Source organism: Gossypium arboreum, chromosome 5 (genome assembly GCF_025698485.1).
Source record: "Gossypium arboreum isolate Shixiya-1 chromosome 5, ASM2569848v2, whole genome shotgun sequence".
In the NCBI taxonomy this organism is placed as follows: Eukaryota; Viridiplantae; Streptophyta; class Magnoliopsida; order Malvales; family Malvaceae; genus Gossypium; species Gossypium arboreum.
The window spans coordinates 68,358,296-68,374,076 of NC_069074.1; the positions used below are offsets into that span (position 1 = coordinate 68,358,296).

The following is a 15,781-nucleotide window of genomic DNA, read 5'->3' on the forward strand; positions in this document are numbered from 1 at the left end:
AGTTTTTTAATTAAAAATAAGACTTATTAGTAAAATAAGTCCTCAAACTTTTCGAAAAATCAATTGAGCCCCTCCCAACCTTTTGTACCCAATTGAGCCCTTAAACTAGTAAAATTGGCTAAATAGTCCCTTTTAACCGACATTGATTGTAGTGTTTAACGACAATGTTGATGTGGCCATTTGACAGATGCCATGTCAACACCGTTTTGCTGATATAGAGTGCCACATTATCTTCGAGTGTTGATATGGCAAGCCACATCAAGTACTAACGTTGTAGTGCCACATCATCACCTATTTTTGACATGGAACTACCACGTCAATAAAAATAAAAATTCAAAAAAATTATTTAAAATTATTTATAAGATAAGTTTGGACAAATGGTTGTCCGATTCATTTAAATTTGGACACTTATTTATCTAGATTCATTCTAGAATTTTAAATACATAAAACTATAAAACAAATATTAAAATTTATAATCATTATTAGAAATTAATTAACACCATAAAATTTTATAAAATTATAAATAAATTAATTTATTAAAAAAGATAAAAATTATAAAATTATTAGAAATTAATTAAAACCAAAAATTTATAAAAAATTATATAAAAATTATAAAAATTATTAGAAATTAATTAAAACCAAAAATTTTATAAAAAATTATCTTATTAAATTTTAGAATAAAATTTACTTTATTTTTATTTTATTAAATTATTTCACTAATATAATTGAAAAAATGAGAGGCAAAAATATAATAAAATTTTCTAATCTTAATTTTATTATATAAGCAGTTTATTTGGTTTTAAATTAAATATAAAAATAATAAAATGTTTTTTTTTGTAAATTATTTATGCATTTTATAATTCTATAATAAATCTAGACAAATAGGTGTCCAGATTGAAATGAACCTAGATAATCATTTGTCCATATTCATTGTGTACTTTTCTTAGAAATAATTATAAAAAAAAATTATTGTTTGATTTTTTTAATTTTTTTGATTTTTTTTTTAATTTTTTGCTGACATGGTACTGCCGCATCAGCACTCAATGATGATGTGGCATCTATGAAACAACCACATTAGCATTGTCATTAAACACTAATAGTCAATATTGGTCAAAAGGCCTATCTTGCTAAAGTTCATGATTCAATTAGGTGCAAAAAGTTGAAAGCAGCTTAATTGATTTTTTTCAAAAATGTTTGAGGGCTTATTTTACCAACAAACCTAAAAAAAAAGAAGAAATATATGTACATGATTGAAAGAAATTGAAGTGTTAATGTTTTCCTTTCCTTTGATTAAAACTAGTGTGATTCCCTCGCTTCACGTTGGGTTGATTTTTTGTTTGTGTCAAATTATGAAGTATAAATTTGAATGTTAAAACATACTTTAGTTCTACTTTTAGTTTTAGAAATTTAACCCTTTACTTTTTTAGCTTAAAATTTAGGTTCAATTGTTATCATAGAAATTCATTAATGTGACATTTTAAACTTAAAAAATAACTTGGTAATCATGTAAAAATAAAATAATATTGAAAATATTTATATGGATTTTTCTTAAAACATTTGTTCTAACTCGTCATGATAAAATGAAATTTTTTGTTGGAATATTGTTCCTAAGAAAATTGACGTAAATATTTTGATTAAAATAATTAACAATATTAAATATTTAAAATAATTAATGACATTATAAAAGAAGAAAGATAAAATGATGTCAAAAATAAAATATATAATTAAATCCCAAGTTTCAACATAAAATAAGACTAAAACTGAAGTTGGCTTATTGTCTTATAATGTCAAAAAAAAAAAGCAAGACAAACTTAAAATAAATAGAAAGCTACGTATTTGTATCTAAGTCCTTAGAGCATTCAAATTATATATAATCATGTAATATGTAATTGAAAAATTAATGATATTAAACTATTTGGACTAATTAATAATATTATAAAATCTAGGGATCAAATTACATTAGAAATTAAAATTCAAATTTAGGCATAATAGAGGGCCAAAATTGAAATATAATCATTTTCTAAAACTACAAGAAAAAGAGTAAGACTAATACAACCTTAAAAGAAATAGGAAATCACATGTGGGTCTCTAAGACTCTTAGGGTATTCAAATTATATATAACCACATAATACTTTAACTGAAAAGTTAACGATGTTAATTATTTGGACTAATTAATAGTATTATAAAAATATAAGGACCAATTGATGCTAAAAATTAAAGTATAGAGATTAATTCTCAAATCTAAACAAATTAGAGGATCAAAACTGAAATTTAACCATTTTAATAAAATGCAAAATAAATAAATAAATAAATAAAGGTGCATACAGTCCAATTGTTAACATCGTTGAAACTCTTCTATTAAATTTATTGGTGTGACATTTTAAAATTTTAAAAAATGCTCACTCTATAATCATGTGAAAAAAAAAAGACACTGTAATGGATCTCAATTTAACAAAAAAAGTAATGATGCTAACAATTCTACAAGTTTACGCAAGCATTTTAATTAGAATAAAATATTTAAACTAACTAATGGCATTATAAATATTGAGGTACGAGATTATGTTAAAATTAAAGTATAAATATTAAATATCAAATTTGAGCATAGGGATCGAAATTGAAATATGGTCATTTTATATAATCTAAAAATAGAGAGACAAAATTGCAATTTAACCATTATTGTTAATAATGTAAAAAAGAATAAAGAAAGGACATGTGATTAAAGAAGGAAGGTCTTAGGGCCTTCTTTTTATATATATTATAATCTAAAAAATAGAGGTACCATAATTGCAATTTAATCATTATTATTAATAATATAAAAAGAAAGAAAGAAAGGACATATATCAAAGAAGGAAGGCCTTAAGAAGTAGTATAAATATGGAAAAGAAAATACAAAAATTGGGAAAGAATATTTCTTATCCTTGAGAAATAAGAATATTTCACATGTTTGATTTATGAATGGAAAATTAAAGCATAAATTGGACCAAATTGGCATGTAAGGAGCCAAACTTTGTGCAGCTAAGCCAGCTATGATCCACCAACATATGCCATTTTCATTCATTATTCACTTCTTAAATATAACACCTTATCTTTAACCTACCTAATAATAAAATATAATTAAGTACATGTCTACTGATAGCTTTTTGGCTCTATGGCAACGCATTAACTTATAAATATAACAACTTGAGTTCAATTCCAAGAATTTTCATTCCCTTTCCATTATATATATTCAATTTTTCTTTTACTTATGTATTTTTAATCACATTAAGAATAAATACCCATTTTTATCTCAAATCATTCTTAAATTTTATTGTTTTCCTTTTTCTTTAATAGAAAATGAAATTATTTTAATCAATAATATCATTGAGTATTGCAATTTAATTTATCCATGGCGGAGTCTAAAATAAAATTTATAATTTAATTTTCAATTAGCTTGATTCATAAAAATACTTTAAATATTTTAATGTTCTGAATAATAAAATAAATTTCATTCAACTGATCATTAAATGTGTTCACGAACTAAGTTAAATAGCAACATAATTTTTAAAATGAATTTTAAACTTCAGTAGAGGCTGAATCTAACCTACCCATATAATCATTGACTTAATAAAAAACAAAAATAAATAATTTTATTTTAACATTTTATATTTGATAATTAAATTACAAATAAAATTTTTAATTTAAACTTGGACAAGACTAGGGTGAAGCGAAACAAATTTTTATGGGGTTGAATGAAATTTTAATTTTTATAGTCTATATCTTTATAATTTTAAAATATTAAATCAATTTTTATAATTTTAGTAGAGGTCAAAGCACATTTGTACCTTTATTAATTTAAAATTTTAAAAATATTTCAAGAGCCTAAATAAAAATTTTTCATTTTAAAAAGGACTAGAGCCCCTACCAGCTCGCTGTATTCGCCTTTGGGTCAGACCATACTAACCCGAAATAATAATAATAAAAGGACTAAAATCACCATCTAAGCACATCAACATTACGGTGTTATTCTCTCGTTATCAACAAGAATAAAGAACAGTGGAAAAGCTAATGTCAAAAAATCTAACTTTTTTTTTTCAAACAATAAACAAATATTAAAAGGGAAAGAAAACCTAGTTGATACCAAGACTTTGTTGGACTCTTTCTTTATCACATGATGATAAAGTCATTTTTTTTTATATATATAAAAAAGAATACATTGATCTTATGTCATTACTTCCCAAACATTATTAAGAAAAACATAAAAAAAAGGGTTAATCTAATATTTATATATTAATGAATTAACAAGATCTGGTTAGACCACCATATGGCAGGATATTGTATTGAGAAATAAGTCAAGTTAGAAAGTAAAAGACAAATGAACGTTTTTATTTTTTTGAAGGTGAGGTCTGGGAAAGGGGAAATTTTCTACCCTTACTATATTCAGTTGGACCCTCTCTCTCTTCATGTTCATTTGAGTGATAAAATAAGGTTGAAAAATAGATTTATTTTCATAATGATTAATTAATAGTTTTTTTAAATTAATAACATAAATTATGTAAATTAAATTTTAAACCGATTCTATTAAGTTTTGTATAATGAAAAACTTTAATACTGAATAAAAGAATTACTTAATCCCTTATTTCCCAAGTTTGTTGCCTTTAAGCCCCAAAAGTGTTGAGTAAAATGGAAGGAAACTTTTTTTTTTTTTTTGAACGATAAATGAAAGGAAACTTCATAACAAACATAAAACGACAAATTAATAAATATATTTTATACTGAAAGAAGAAAGAAGAAAGAAAGAAAGAAAAGAATGAAACGTGTAAAGAATGCGTGTAAGGGTGAATGGTATGCATATGCTTTTACCGACTTTAATGTTTAAATACCAAATGCTAGGAAACACGCTTAAACGTTATCATCAGAATCGGTGGATAAAAGCATATATATCCTGTGGTAAATATAAATATGATTATTATGCTTAAAAGTGTTGTCATTTCATATCTTTTTTTATTAAAATTTATATTTAAACTGCATAATTCTATAACTTATTTAAAATTATACTATAAAATTATAATATAATCATTATTTAATTTGTTATTAGTGTATACAGTTAATACATTAAATATTAATCTTTTTATTAGATTTGTATCGTATTTAAAACTATAACTCCATAATAAATTATATATTTCAATTTATACTAATAAATTAAAACATGAAATGTGGCATATTATCAAACATTATATATATATATTAATTTTTTATGAAATAAAATAAAATTGACAGCTTAAGTAATTCAAGGTTACTAAGCCTTTTATCTCGTATGCCTTCTAAGTGTCCCATAAATATTATAATAACTTTATTTAAAAAGTAAATTTTATCTAAAATTATTGTCTTTTAACCGTATCATAAAAGATAAATAAGAATAGAAAATACCTTATTAGGAAAGTATTTTAAAATTAAAGCTTAATCATTTAATTAATTTGACTTTTATCTTTTTTAATTAAATTTCACCTTTAACATTTTAAAAATAGTCAAATCACTTTTTAAACAAAATGTTACTAAAATATTAATTTTTTAACAATGTTAACGTAAATTAACAACTTACATAACAATTCAAATATTCTTTCAAGCTAATATAATACTATTTATTTTATATACCATGTCAAAAATAATTAAAAATATTTAAAATTCAAAATATTCATAAAAATGGAAAATTTTGATGTTGATTACCATTCAAATTGTCACGTTTAAGAATTTAATATTTTAATAAATATTTTCAATTAAAAAATAATTTAACACTTTCTAAAAGCTTGATAATTAAATTAAATTTTTTTTAAAAATTAAGGAACAAATTTAACTTCAAAAAATAAAATATTAAAGACAAAATTTGACATTATGCCTAGAATTAATAATTAAAAATAATATAAACTAAAATTAATTTATAAACACGAATTAAATAAATTTAAAAGATTCTATAAAAGAATATAAAAACAAAAATAAAAATAAAAAGAGGAGAAAGGAAAGAAAAGGAAGACCAACACAGCACATCACCTTTGAACATCTATGATTGAGCATAACCACCTGTCCATTGTCTTAGACCAAATAAATAAATAAATAAACCGTCTATTAAAAAGAAATTCATAGCAAACCAAATAGAAAAAGAAAAAGAAAAAGAAAAAGCTTACCTCTCTGTCTGTCTCCCCCACTCAGTGCTTTGACGGCTGCCATTAACGCGTGTCGCTACTGCTTCAGGCGAGGCCCCTTCCAGATCTGAGCCCTCCCAAGAACTCCACTCATCATTTCCTCACATCTCTCTTTTTTATTATTATTCTTTCTTGGCTTCGGATTTGTATTTTGGATTTCCGAAAAAATATGGAGTCGGAGCAGCGTTTGAAGCGGAAGAGGATCTACAGGCCCTACACCCGAGCTCAGTTTTTGTCACGGAGGTCCTTAATCTTGTGCCTTTCTTTCTTCGTTTTCCTCATGTTCTTGTCTTCGGAGAGGTTCCCGATCCGAACGGTGTCGTTTCACCCAGTTGTGAGCGTCCCCAGTCTTTCTATCCTCTCCAAAAATTCCCTTCAAGATTCTTTTCATGCTAAGTTACGGTTTCCTTTGAGCGTCGAAGACCGAGTTTTGTTCCCCGATCACTTGCTCCTGCTTGTATCCGACAAGATCGATGAAGCTGAAAAGTTGGACTGTGTTTACCACAAGGTTTTGAATCATAAGGATGTTGTTCGTCAACGGGTTTTGTCTGTGGATGAATTCGATGGATTTCGATCGGTTGTTAGGTGCCCTCTTCCAGCATGGAATTACTCGGTTGCTGCGGGTTTGATGTGGCGAGGACATGGGGTTGATTATAGTTTGTCTTTGAGGAGTAATCGGACGGTTCATTCGTGGGATAGATTGGTTTATGAAGCGGCATTCGATGGGAAAACTGCCGTTGTTTTCGCTAAAGGGTTGAATCTTCGACCACATAAAGAATCTGATCCGAATAGGTTCATGTGCCAATTTGGTTTGAAGAATTCGGATGAAGAAGATGAAGGGTTTGTGGTATTGACTGAAGCAATAGTGGCTGCACAGGAGGTGGTTAGGTGTTCATTGCCCAGCAGTATAAGAAATAATCCGGACTCGGCTCAGGGGATTCGAGTTACAGTTGTTCTTGCCAGCAGGAATGATGTCAAACTTGTACGGATGCCATCTGCAGTTAGATTTCGCAATTCCAGATCCTATGATTACAGGAGGAATCGGATGAGGCATAAGGAGAACATTGCTATGCCTTCTGTAGCTAAACTATACAATTCGAAGTCTTACCAGACAAAAAGGAATGACGGGAAATTCGAGCTTTGTGCCTGCACCATGCTCTGGAACCAGGCACCGGCACTGCGGGAGTGGATTATGTACCATACCTGGCTCGGAGTTGAACGTTGGTTCATTTATGACAATAATAGTGATGATGGAATTCAAGATGTTATCGAAGAACTTGATTTTCAAGACTATAATGTTAGCAGACATACCTGGCCATGGATTAAAACTCAAGAGGCAGGATTTTCACATTGTGCTTTGAGAGCAAGAAATGAGTGTAAATGGGTAGGATTCTTCGATGTCGATGAGTTCTACTACTTCCCTCGTCATCACCGGAGAGGGTTACCAGGTCAGAATTTACTAAGATCCCTAGTAGCAAATTACTCGTCATCACGGATGATTGCAGAGATAAGAACAGCTTGTCACAGCTTTGGACCATCCGGATTGAGCTCACCACCATTGCAAGGAGTAACTGTAGGTTACACTTGCCGGCTCCAAAGCCCTGAGCGACACAAATCCATTGTACGCCCTGATTTGCTCAACGAAACTCTTCTCAATGTGGTGCACCACTTCCAGCTGAAAAAGGGATTTAGGTACCTGAATGTACCCGAAAGTTCTATCATAATAAACCACTACAAGTACCAGGTATGGGAGACCTTTAGAGCAAAGTTCTTCAGAAGGGTTGCAACATATGTTGTTGACTGGCAAGAAAACCAGAACCAGGGGTCAAAAGACCGAGCCCCAGGGCTAGGAACCGAGGCCATTGAACCACCAAACTGGCGAAAGCAGTTCTGCGAAGTCTGGGACACTGGTCTGAGAGACTTTGTCCTAGCAAATTTAGCCGATCCTGCCACAGGATGCTTACCCTGGGAGAAGTCTCTTCTGTAACAATACCAAATATGATTGCTTCCAAGCTTGGTGCCCATGGGAAACAGTGTAATGACAACAACAAAACACATTCTTTTCATTTTTTTTCTTTTGCATTTTTATCTGATTTTTTTAGACATGAGATCTATTGATTATAGGTTCTTACACGGCTGTAAATTTTGTGATGATGGAATAACATTTTTTCCCCTCTTTCATTTCTATCCGAGCTAATGAGTGTTTATCGATGATTGACTGATACTACATCTTCATGTTTTTCCTACAAATAAGATGACGATTAGGGTAGGAAATAAGATGAAGACTAGGGCAATACCAAACAATTCAATGAATTTAAAGGGAGCAATTCAAATAAAAGTAGGAAAAGCTCACAATTCTATTATATTAACAATAGTAGTAATAATAGGAGGCTGAACTTGAATGCATGAAGTAAAACGTTTTCAATTATCTTAAAGTAGAGAATAACTGCATTCTCTATATATTAAATGGACAATGCATGGTTCTTTTGAGTGTATTTCTTAAAGTAGAAGATAACTGGCAGTTTTGGAAGTTTAGGCTATAACAAGCATCCGTATTACTTAGATCAGCGTGTCAGTGTCAAATACCGATATATGCCTCTGGTGATCAATTCTTTCTTAAGTTTTTTAATACATGGAAGGGTCATATTCTAGTATCATGTTCAGACACGGCAGTCAAAATGAGGGGACTTCCAAAAACTGAAGAGTTAGATCAACATAAATATGTAGAGGATATACTAAACATTCATACACAGCACATTATTCTTTAGGGCTAGAAACATGCCATTGTAGATTTTACGGGAATACTGGGCTTGCATATGTTTTTGTTTAAATAAGAAATTTTCAACTGCATATTCAAGAATGTTCTACGTAAAGCATCAGAAATTATCAATAGCAATAGTTTCAGGACCAGAGCAATATTGAATTATCAATTACATGGCAGCATTGTGGCTCTGGTCCGGACATCTTCTGCCCTCAGTTTCAAGAAACATCACTGCCTGGGAAACCTAAAAATCTGAAAACAAGAACAAACACCTTAAAACTCAAACAGACGGAGAGAGGGATACTAAATTTCACAAAGTAGGGGAAACAAACAACCAAAATAGCATATTAGACACTTTCAAAAGGACCAAAAGGGCATGCAGTTTATATTCTCATGTCTACAGTTGTTGGGCAGGATCTATATTTGTGAACCAAGATGTTGCAGATATTGCAGTCAATACAAATTTATCTCATGTCCATCTCCTGAGAAACTTTCAATAGAAATGTTGCAAAGTTGTGAACATTTAATACAAGCAAAAAGTATTACACTGTTGTCGAAAAGCATGATTGAAACTATGACCAAAATATCCAGGTACCATCAAATCTGGATGGTTTTCAGGAAGGCTAAATATCCAGATACCATCAATTGTCCTTAATATCATGCTGGTATTCTCTGCATGTCATATGATATGTGCCTATTACCAGGTCTTATCAGCAACTAAACAGAGTATGGTGCAAGTTAATGAGGAAATTTGAGTGAAGTAAAAAGTCAAGGTAAAAGAAGTGACGGCAATATATTGCATTTTTATCATTGGTGTTTACCAGCAGAATATCCTAAATTTCTTCAACAAAATTATGTCTACAGTTGTCAAAGATGCCTTCAGATGAAATTAAACACTCCAGAAAGGAAGTGGGAAAGGGAGAAGCTCCATTTTATGTCATTAAGTTTTTTTTTTTTTTTGTCTGATCAGTCGATGTCTCACCAAAATAAGTCTTTTAAGAAAAAGGACAAAAATGACCCCTTTTTCTATTCTACAAGAAATACACATTTTCTAAGAAGTGTTTCATAATGTTGAATTGTGCAAGAATAATGGAAGAAAGAATTACCTTAAACAAAGTCCGCAGCTGATGTTAAGAGCAAGATATGAATGCTCATAGCTTGATTTGATCAAACTCACTCTTGAACCACTGATGGCATGCTACTCATGTACTTTGCAAGCGTGGCATCCAATTTCTCTCCAATGTAAGTAATCCATGTCTGAAAATAAATAAATCAGGTCCATAAGATTATTCTTTCTAGAAACAAAAAGCGAGGAAGAAAAATTAACAGAGAACACCCAAGCATTTGACTCAGTGTTGAATGTTATTCCCGGGCCTTTCAGCATAGTTTGAATCCCCCTTTCCCCAAATCAAAGAAAAATTAAGAGAAGACAGTGGGTAACCAGCAAGACGATGTCTTAGAAATTAAGAAAATATTTTATCCACAAGAGACAAAGTTCGATGGAAAATAACCATAGCATGTGTAAGAAAAAAGTAGGGTCATATGTCACGCTTAAAACTTTGCATCTTTCAGGGATAAGAATGAATGAAAAAATTAATCATTATTAATATCTCGAGTATATAAATGAACTAAACTAAAACACTAAAGAATAATAATGGACCTATAATCAAGTAAAGATCTCTATTTCACACATCAAAAAGGGAAGAGGAAAAGGGAAGGCAAAATAAAGCTAGGCATGAAATAAGACACTTATAGCATAAAATTCAAATTGGCCAGCTTAATACTAACAAAATATTGGATAATTTGTCAACACTGATATCAAAACTACCTGGTCAGAAGTTGTAAAACCCCTAATTGTGTCCCCACCAAGAACTGCAATGCCTCTATCTCCCAGTGGTTGCAAGATCACTGCCTAGTAAAGTGAAAATCACATAAGTCCTTTGATCTTTATATGCACACATAACATTATATGAAATGGCAGAGGAAAGTTAATACTGTACTCTTCCTTAAGTAGTGTAGTAACCATTTTCATTTGTACTTTTTCTTTTTTGGTAAGAAGAAAGTTGGCATCGAAATTTCTTTAAGAATTAATATTACTCCAAATCATATGATATTACTATTTCGTTTTTTTAATGATTTTTTTAATATATTTTTTAGAAACTCAGGGTTATATTTACATTTATATTACTGTAGAATAATGCTAGTGTTTAGAACCTATGTTCTTAGTTTTTTATTGTTCATATTACATCTTTAAAAAGAATATAGATACGGGATAATATGGTGAGGAAACTATGAGTTCCCTCCTAGAATAGGGGCAAAGATTCTGGAGAAAGCTTTTCTACTCCATCTGCTATGACACAAGCTATTATAACTCCAATGAAAATGTGCTCTTAGAACCTCATCCAGTTTTCCCAATTGGAGTTGCAGCAATGGCAGATGAAATGTTAAACATCATGCAGATTTTATGCTTTCATTCAATTTAAAAACTCCTATTTTCTTTCCTTCTTTAGTTTTTTTTTTCTTTGGGGGGGGGGGGTTAGAAAGATGAATACCTAGAGCTTCTATCAATGGTAACATTCATTCATTTATATGAAGATTAAAGATTACTGAATTATGCCTTCTTTGAATATTAACAATTTTTGTGTTCAGAAATTTTATAACTATTGTTAATATTTCAAAATTCAAAAGAAAAATGTTACATGAAAAACAAAAGAAGAAGAAGAAAACGCAATCCTAGGTCTCTAGTGCATAAAAAGGTGCATTTGAGAAATAGTAAAGCTACTTAGAGACCTGAGTATTTGAAGGGAGAAATGGCAGCTCGGACCTCCCAGGGTAAAGAGACAGATTCGCCAAGTAGCTCTCTGCAAAATATTGAATTGAGTAATGGGAAGCTTGTCAAAACCCCTTTCCAAACAAATCATTTGAATTTAATTACAAGATGAAAGAATGATCGTAAACCCAGACAGAAGTAACTTACGTGCTCCAGACTTCAAAACACCTTGATAAACTGATCCCTGCATCAGTTTAGCAGCATCCACAGCAAAAGGTTCACCAATGTTCAGTGATTTAGCTGCCACACCAATTTGAACAATACATTGGCAGTCATAAACAATAACTAGAGACTTGCAGCATGTTACAGCAGAAAGAGATTCCCACACCCTGTAAACAACAAACAACATAAATATTTCATTTTCAAAACAGAAGACAAGAAATAAATATGTTTATTCTTTGAATATCCTTTATTGTGAAGAAAGCAAAGCATCTTATGTTAGCCAATTTAAGATTGTCTCACCCAACTGAAAAACAAATAAAGCCAATTTAAGATTGTCTCACCCAACTGAAAAACAAATAAATAAACAATGATGTGTTAAGTGTTTGTTAACCTTCTTTCAACAATTTCAAGCAAGCAACGCCACCATCTCAAATAATTTATTACTCCCTCCTCTGGAAATCGAATGTCCATCTTACTATTTATAATGATTTAAAACAAAATCAACTTTCCCAAAATGGAAAAAACTGTCTAATGTTACCCCTCATTGAAGTACAAACTTTAGGAGGGCACTCTAGTTTTTACAACTTTTAAGCACAATAGTTATACAGCAAAGACAAAATACCTCATCCTAAAATCTTGTGCATTTGAAAACTGGTAATTTAATTTGATATGAAGTATTTTTTCAACTCTGAAGCATAACCATTTGTCCATTTAGAGCTCTACCAAATACAGAAGTCAAAGTATTTATAAATTAGAGAAAATGCTTATTCAGATTCTGGAATCATAAAGAATTTGGGTACAAACTTGATTTAAGAACCATTGCATAGAGTATCTTATGCAACTCCTGAAAGTAATGTACATTTTATTTTCTCCTGTTCAGAGACGTAAAATTGATTTACTGGAAATCCACAAAGTTAAAGAACAAAGTTAGCAAAAGGATACCCAAGTGATCAATGGATTTAAGCCAAAATTATCTCTAGCAAGGTAAGGAGCCCAGTCTCAGCGATTGATATTATTCTGGGTTAAAATAGAAATATTATACATCATAGTTGGTATAAACTCCCAGAATTAACGAACCCACCCATTGGAAAGCCATACACTTAAGACAAACCAAGTAAAAGGAGTAAAGAGAAGCGAGGAATACCAAAGTATCTCAGAAACAACTGATTCAGGAAGGTGAGAATAAATTACTTGGCATTCCACTCCTTGAGGCTCTACCTGATATTAGCAATCAAGAACACATTATCTAAGAGAGGAAGGGGGAATAAAGAACTACCTACTGAACTAATCAACTTAATTAAAGTGCATGTGCCTGAATTTCTTTTGGGGATGATGGGGTTACTCTCAAAACTCTTACCATTCAATTTCAGATGCAAATGACCATTCCCCATATATGCATATTTGTGGAAGAAATAAGAACAGGAAAAAAGTATAGACAGGCCTTTACCGGAGTGATGGATTTTGGTCGGATTGATATCCAAACTAAGCCAGTTAATACGTTGGTCACAGCCAAACCAAGTGTCAATAGATCCGCCCTTGACTGTGAACTGATCGAAAAAACCACAATCATTTAAGTATCTTACATTGAAGATCACAGTGACCTCAGACAGAAAAGATGGATATATTAGCAGCAAAACCTTGAAATCAAAGAAAAATAGTATCATTAAAAAGTACACTGGCAGTAAGAACATTATTCTATTAGGCACACATTTCTAAAAATCACTGAATTCAGAATAAAGAAACAAAATTTAGCTAAACTATTTCAAACCCATCATCTGTCTTAAGTCTAAGATCAGTTGAGCAATTAAATTATCTGAAAATGACAATTTCCGCTAAACCAACCAAAATATTAAATCAACATTATAGGTTCCTATCAAACAACCTATTAGTCTAAAATTAGTTAAACAATTAATTCATTGAAACTGATGCACAATCCTCTAATCTAATTTTACCGAAAATGCTCAAAATGATTCATGAACAATCTTCCGATTAATCAAACATAAAAAGCGAATAATATAACCTCGAAGTATCAATTTTTAGCTCAATCTAAATAATAATAAGGGTCCGAGTGATGAGCACTTACAGATACCTGTTCAAGATCATTTAAAAATTATTTTAAGAAATTTTTTTCTTTGATACGTTATATTTTATGAATTCAAGAAAAAGTAATGCAACAATTTCTTTTATTTTCTCTAGAATACCTGCTGGCATCCGCAACCGGAGCAATCCCCGAGATGGCACGGTTAAAGAGAACGGCTAACAAAGAGGCCCCTCCGACGTAGATTGGCAAACTCCGAACGGCGTCATCGTTCTTGGATACCCAATCGGCAATCCAATCTCGGCCAGGCTTTGGTCCTTTGTAGCTCCCCTTTTTTTTAATTAGAGAAAAATGGCGTTTAGTTCGTTGATAACATTTTGAAATGCAGCTCAAAGACATAAAGGGGGGATTTAAGATTACCCGCTGAATAGAAGAAGCACAAATAAAGCGCGGGAAGTTAGGGAGACGAGGAGACGAGCGCCTGGTGATCCATGGAATGCCGATGTGGAGGATCCTTCCCGCTTCCATTGAAATTAAATTCACAAAAAGATTTAAATAACTGTACAGATAAATCTTATCATCAATCCTTCACACAATTATTGTATCTAATGGGTGTTTGTCATCCGTAGGAGGAGGATAGTTTTATTTTTTTCAATCTTTATCTACTTATTTTGAGAGGAAGGGAGCATTGGCTGTCCAAAATTTGAATCTTGGATTTGCCGTCAATTAGAACTCTACACGGGTCGGTTGATTAGTTGGATTAGATTGATTTAGTCCCTTTTAGGTCGAATTTGAATAAATTGTTGTTTATTTTAGGCATATTTTGTTAGAATGTTATATAAAATATAATTAAAGTATAAATATAGATATATTTACAATACAAATAAACTAAAATTGATATAATTTAAATTAAAGTTGATAAATTGTATTAACGAGATTAAAACATGTAAATTGTAATCGCACATTATTAGACTTGAAGATTTACATATATGTACATGATAAATCTCAACAAATTAAATAATTTTAAAATATTTATATTTTATATTTAATTATAAAATAAATAAATATTAATATAATTTCTTTTATTCCTTTTAATAGTTCAATAAATCAAGTTAGATCTGAAGAAATTTTTAGAATTAAATCACGATTCACGAATGCATTTATTCTCAACTTAAATTTGAACTTTGTTTTCAATATCTTAATTAATAGTTTGTAACATTTTTTCAAAAAATTAATGGGATTCTATTTAATAGAAATAATGTTTGTTTTTATTTAATATATTTATTATTTTATTAATTAAGTTATAGTTATAAAAGTTTGTGCTCATTTTAATTTTTAGTTGACATCTCAAATATTGATCAAGATATATTTTTAAATTCTCCTTAATGCAAATACTACAAACAATCCACAATGTAATTCTCAGGAATTAATATTCACCTCATCCGTCCTTTTCTTTTTTTTTTCATTGATTATTTTTGGATGATTAGTTTTTAAAAAGATAATATGCATAAATTTTTTTTAGACACCTAAACGCTTAAAAAAGATAATAAGCTTTCATTTATAGTATACTCTTATAGCGCGGTTTCTTTATGTGTTCTTCTTGCATGATTCTTTTGCTTTTCCTTCGTTTTGTTCTTTCTTTCAATAAATTTTAATGTGAGTATTTGGGGTTGCTTTCACGTTCTTCAAGATGAAATTAAGATGGGTTGACAAATTTGGGCATTCATGATGGGGAAGAAGAGTCGTGACAAATTCAATGAGAGGAGGAATCCAAGGAGCCCAACTATGATCTATGCCTTGTTGGATATTTTCTC

At 30.3% G+C, this 15,781-nt stretch overlaps 2 protein-coding genes and 1 long non-coding RNA gene across 4 annotated transcripts; 2 read left to right on the plus strand and 1 right to left on the minus strand.

Annotated features, from left to right (window-relative positions):
* The first annotated feature begins 6,005 nt into the window (after positions 1-6,005).
* LOC108453243 (glycosyltransferase family 92 protein RCOM_0530710) lies at positions 6,006-8,363 on the plus strand. The gene has a single exon (XM_017751238.2). It carries the CDS (start codon positions 6,346-6,348, stop codon positions 8,161-8,163), a length of 1,818 nt encoding a protein of 605 aa, XP_017606727.1. The 5' UTR covers positions 6,006-6,345; the 3' UTR covers positions 8,164-8,363.
* Positions 8,364-8,864: 501 nt separating this feature from the next.
* Positions 8,865-14,746, minus strand: LOC108453244 (protein COFACTOR ASSEMBLY OF COMPLEX C SUBUNIT B CCB4, chloroplastic). Of its 2 annotated transcripts, XM_017751243.2 has the most exons (9): positions 14,388-14,746; positions 14,131-14,297; positions 13,377-13,476; positions 13,074-13,147; positions 11,915-12,096; positions 11,728-11,798; positions 10,766-10,849; positions 10,044-10,194; positions 8,865-9,189 (listed from the first exon to the last, which is right to left on the minus strand). In XM_017751243.2, the coding sequence occupies exons 1-8, from the start codon at positions 14,493-14,495 to the stop codon at positions 10,111-10,113; spliced, it is 870 nt and encodes a 289-aa protein (XP_017606732.1). In that variant the 5' UTR covers positions 14,496-14,746; the 3' UTR covers positions 8,865-9,189; positions 10,044-10,110. The 2 variants fall into 2 exon arrangements, with proteins under 2 accessions (XP_017606732.1, XP_052883970.1); XM_053028010.1 differs by lacking the exons at positions 8,865-9,189; positions 10,044-10,194 and having other exon boundaries at positions 10,784-10,845.
* On the plus strand, positions 9,647-10,053 carry LOC128292983 (uncharacterized). The gene is made up of 2 exons (XR_008282991.1): positions 9,647-9,710; positions 9,802-10,053. It is a non-coding gene; the product is annotated as an uncharacterized LOC128292983 (long non-coding RNA).
* Positions 14,747-15,781: the final 1,035 nt, after the last annotated feature.

What these genes read in the sequence shown, in the direction of transcription:
- LOC108453243 (XM_017751238.2), top strand. Translation starts at nt 6,346, where the DNA reads ATGGAGTCGGAGCAGCGTTTGAAGCGGAAGAGGATCTACAGGCCCTAC.
- LOC108453244 (XM_017751243.2), bottom strand. Translation starts at nt 14,495, where the DNA reads ATGGAAGCGGGAAGGATCCTCCACATCGGCATTCCATGGATCACCAGG. An exon ending in CCGGTTGCGGATGCCAGCAG is followed by an intron (nt 13,477 to 14,130) that starts GTATTCTAGAGA and finishes TTTTTCGATCAG; the next exon opens with TTCACAGTCAAGGGCGGATC. An exon ending in GTTGTTTCTGAGATACTTTG is followed by an intron (nt 12,097 to 13,073) that starts GTATTCCTCGCT and finishes TGTTGTTTACAG; the next exon opens with GGTGTGGGAATCTCTTTCTG.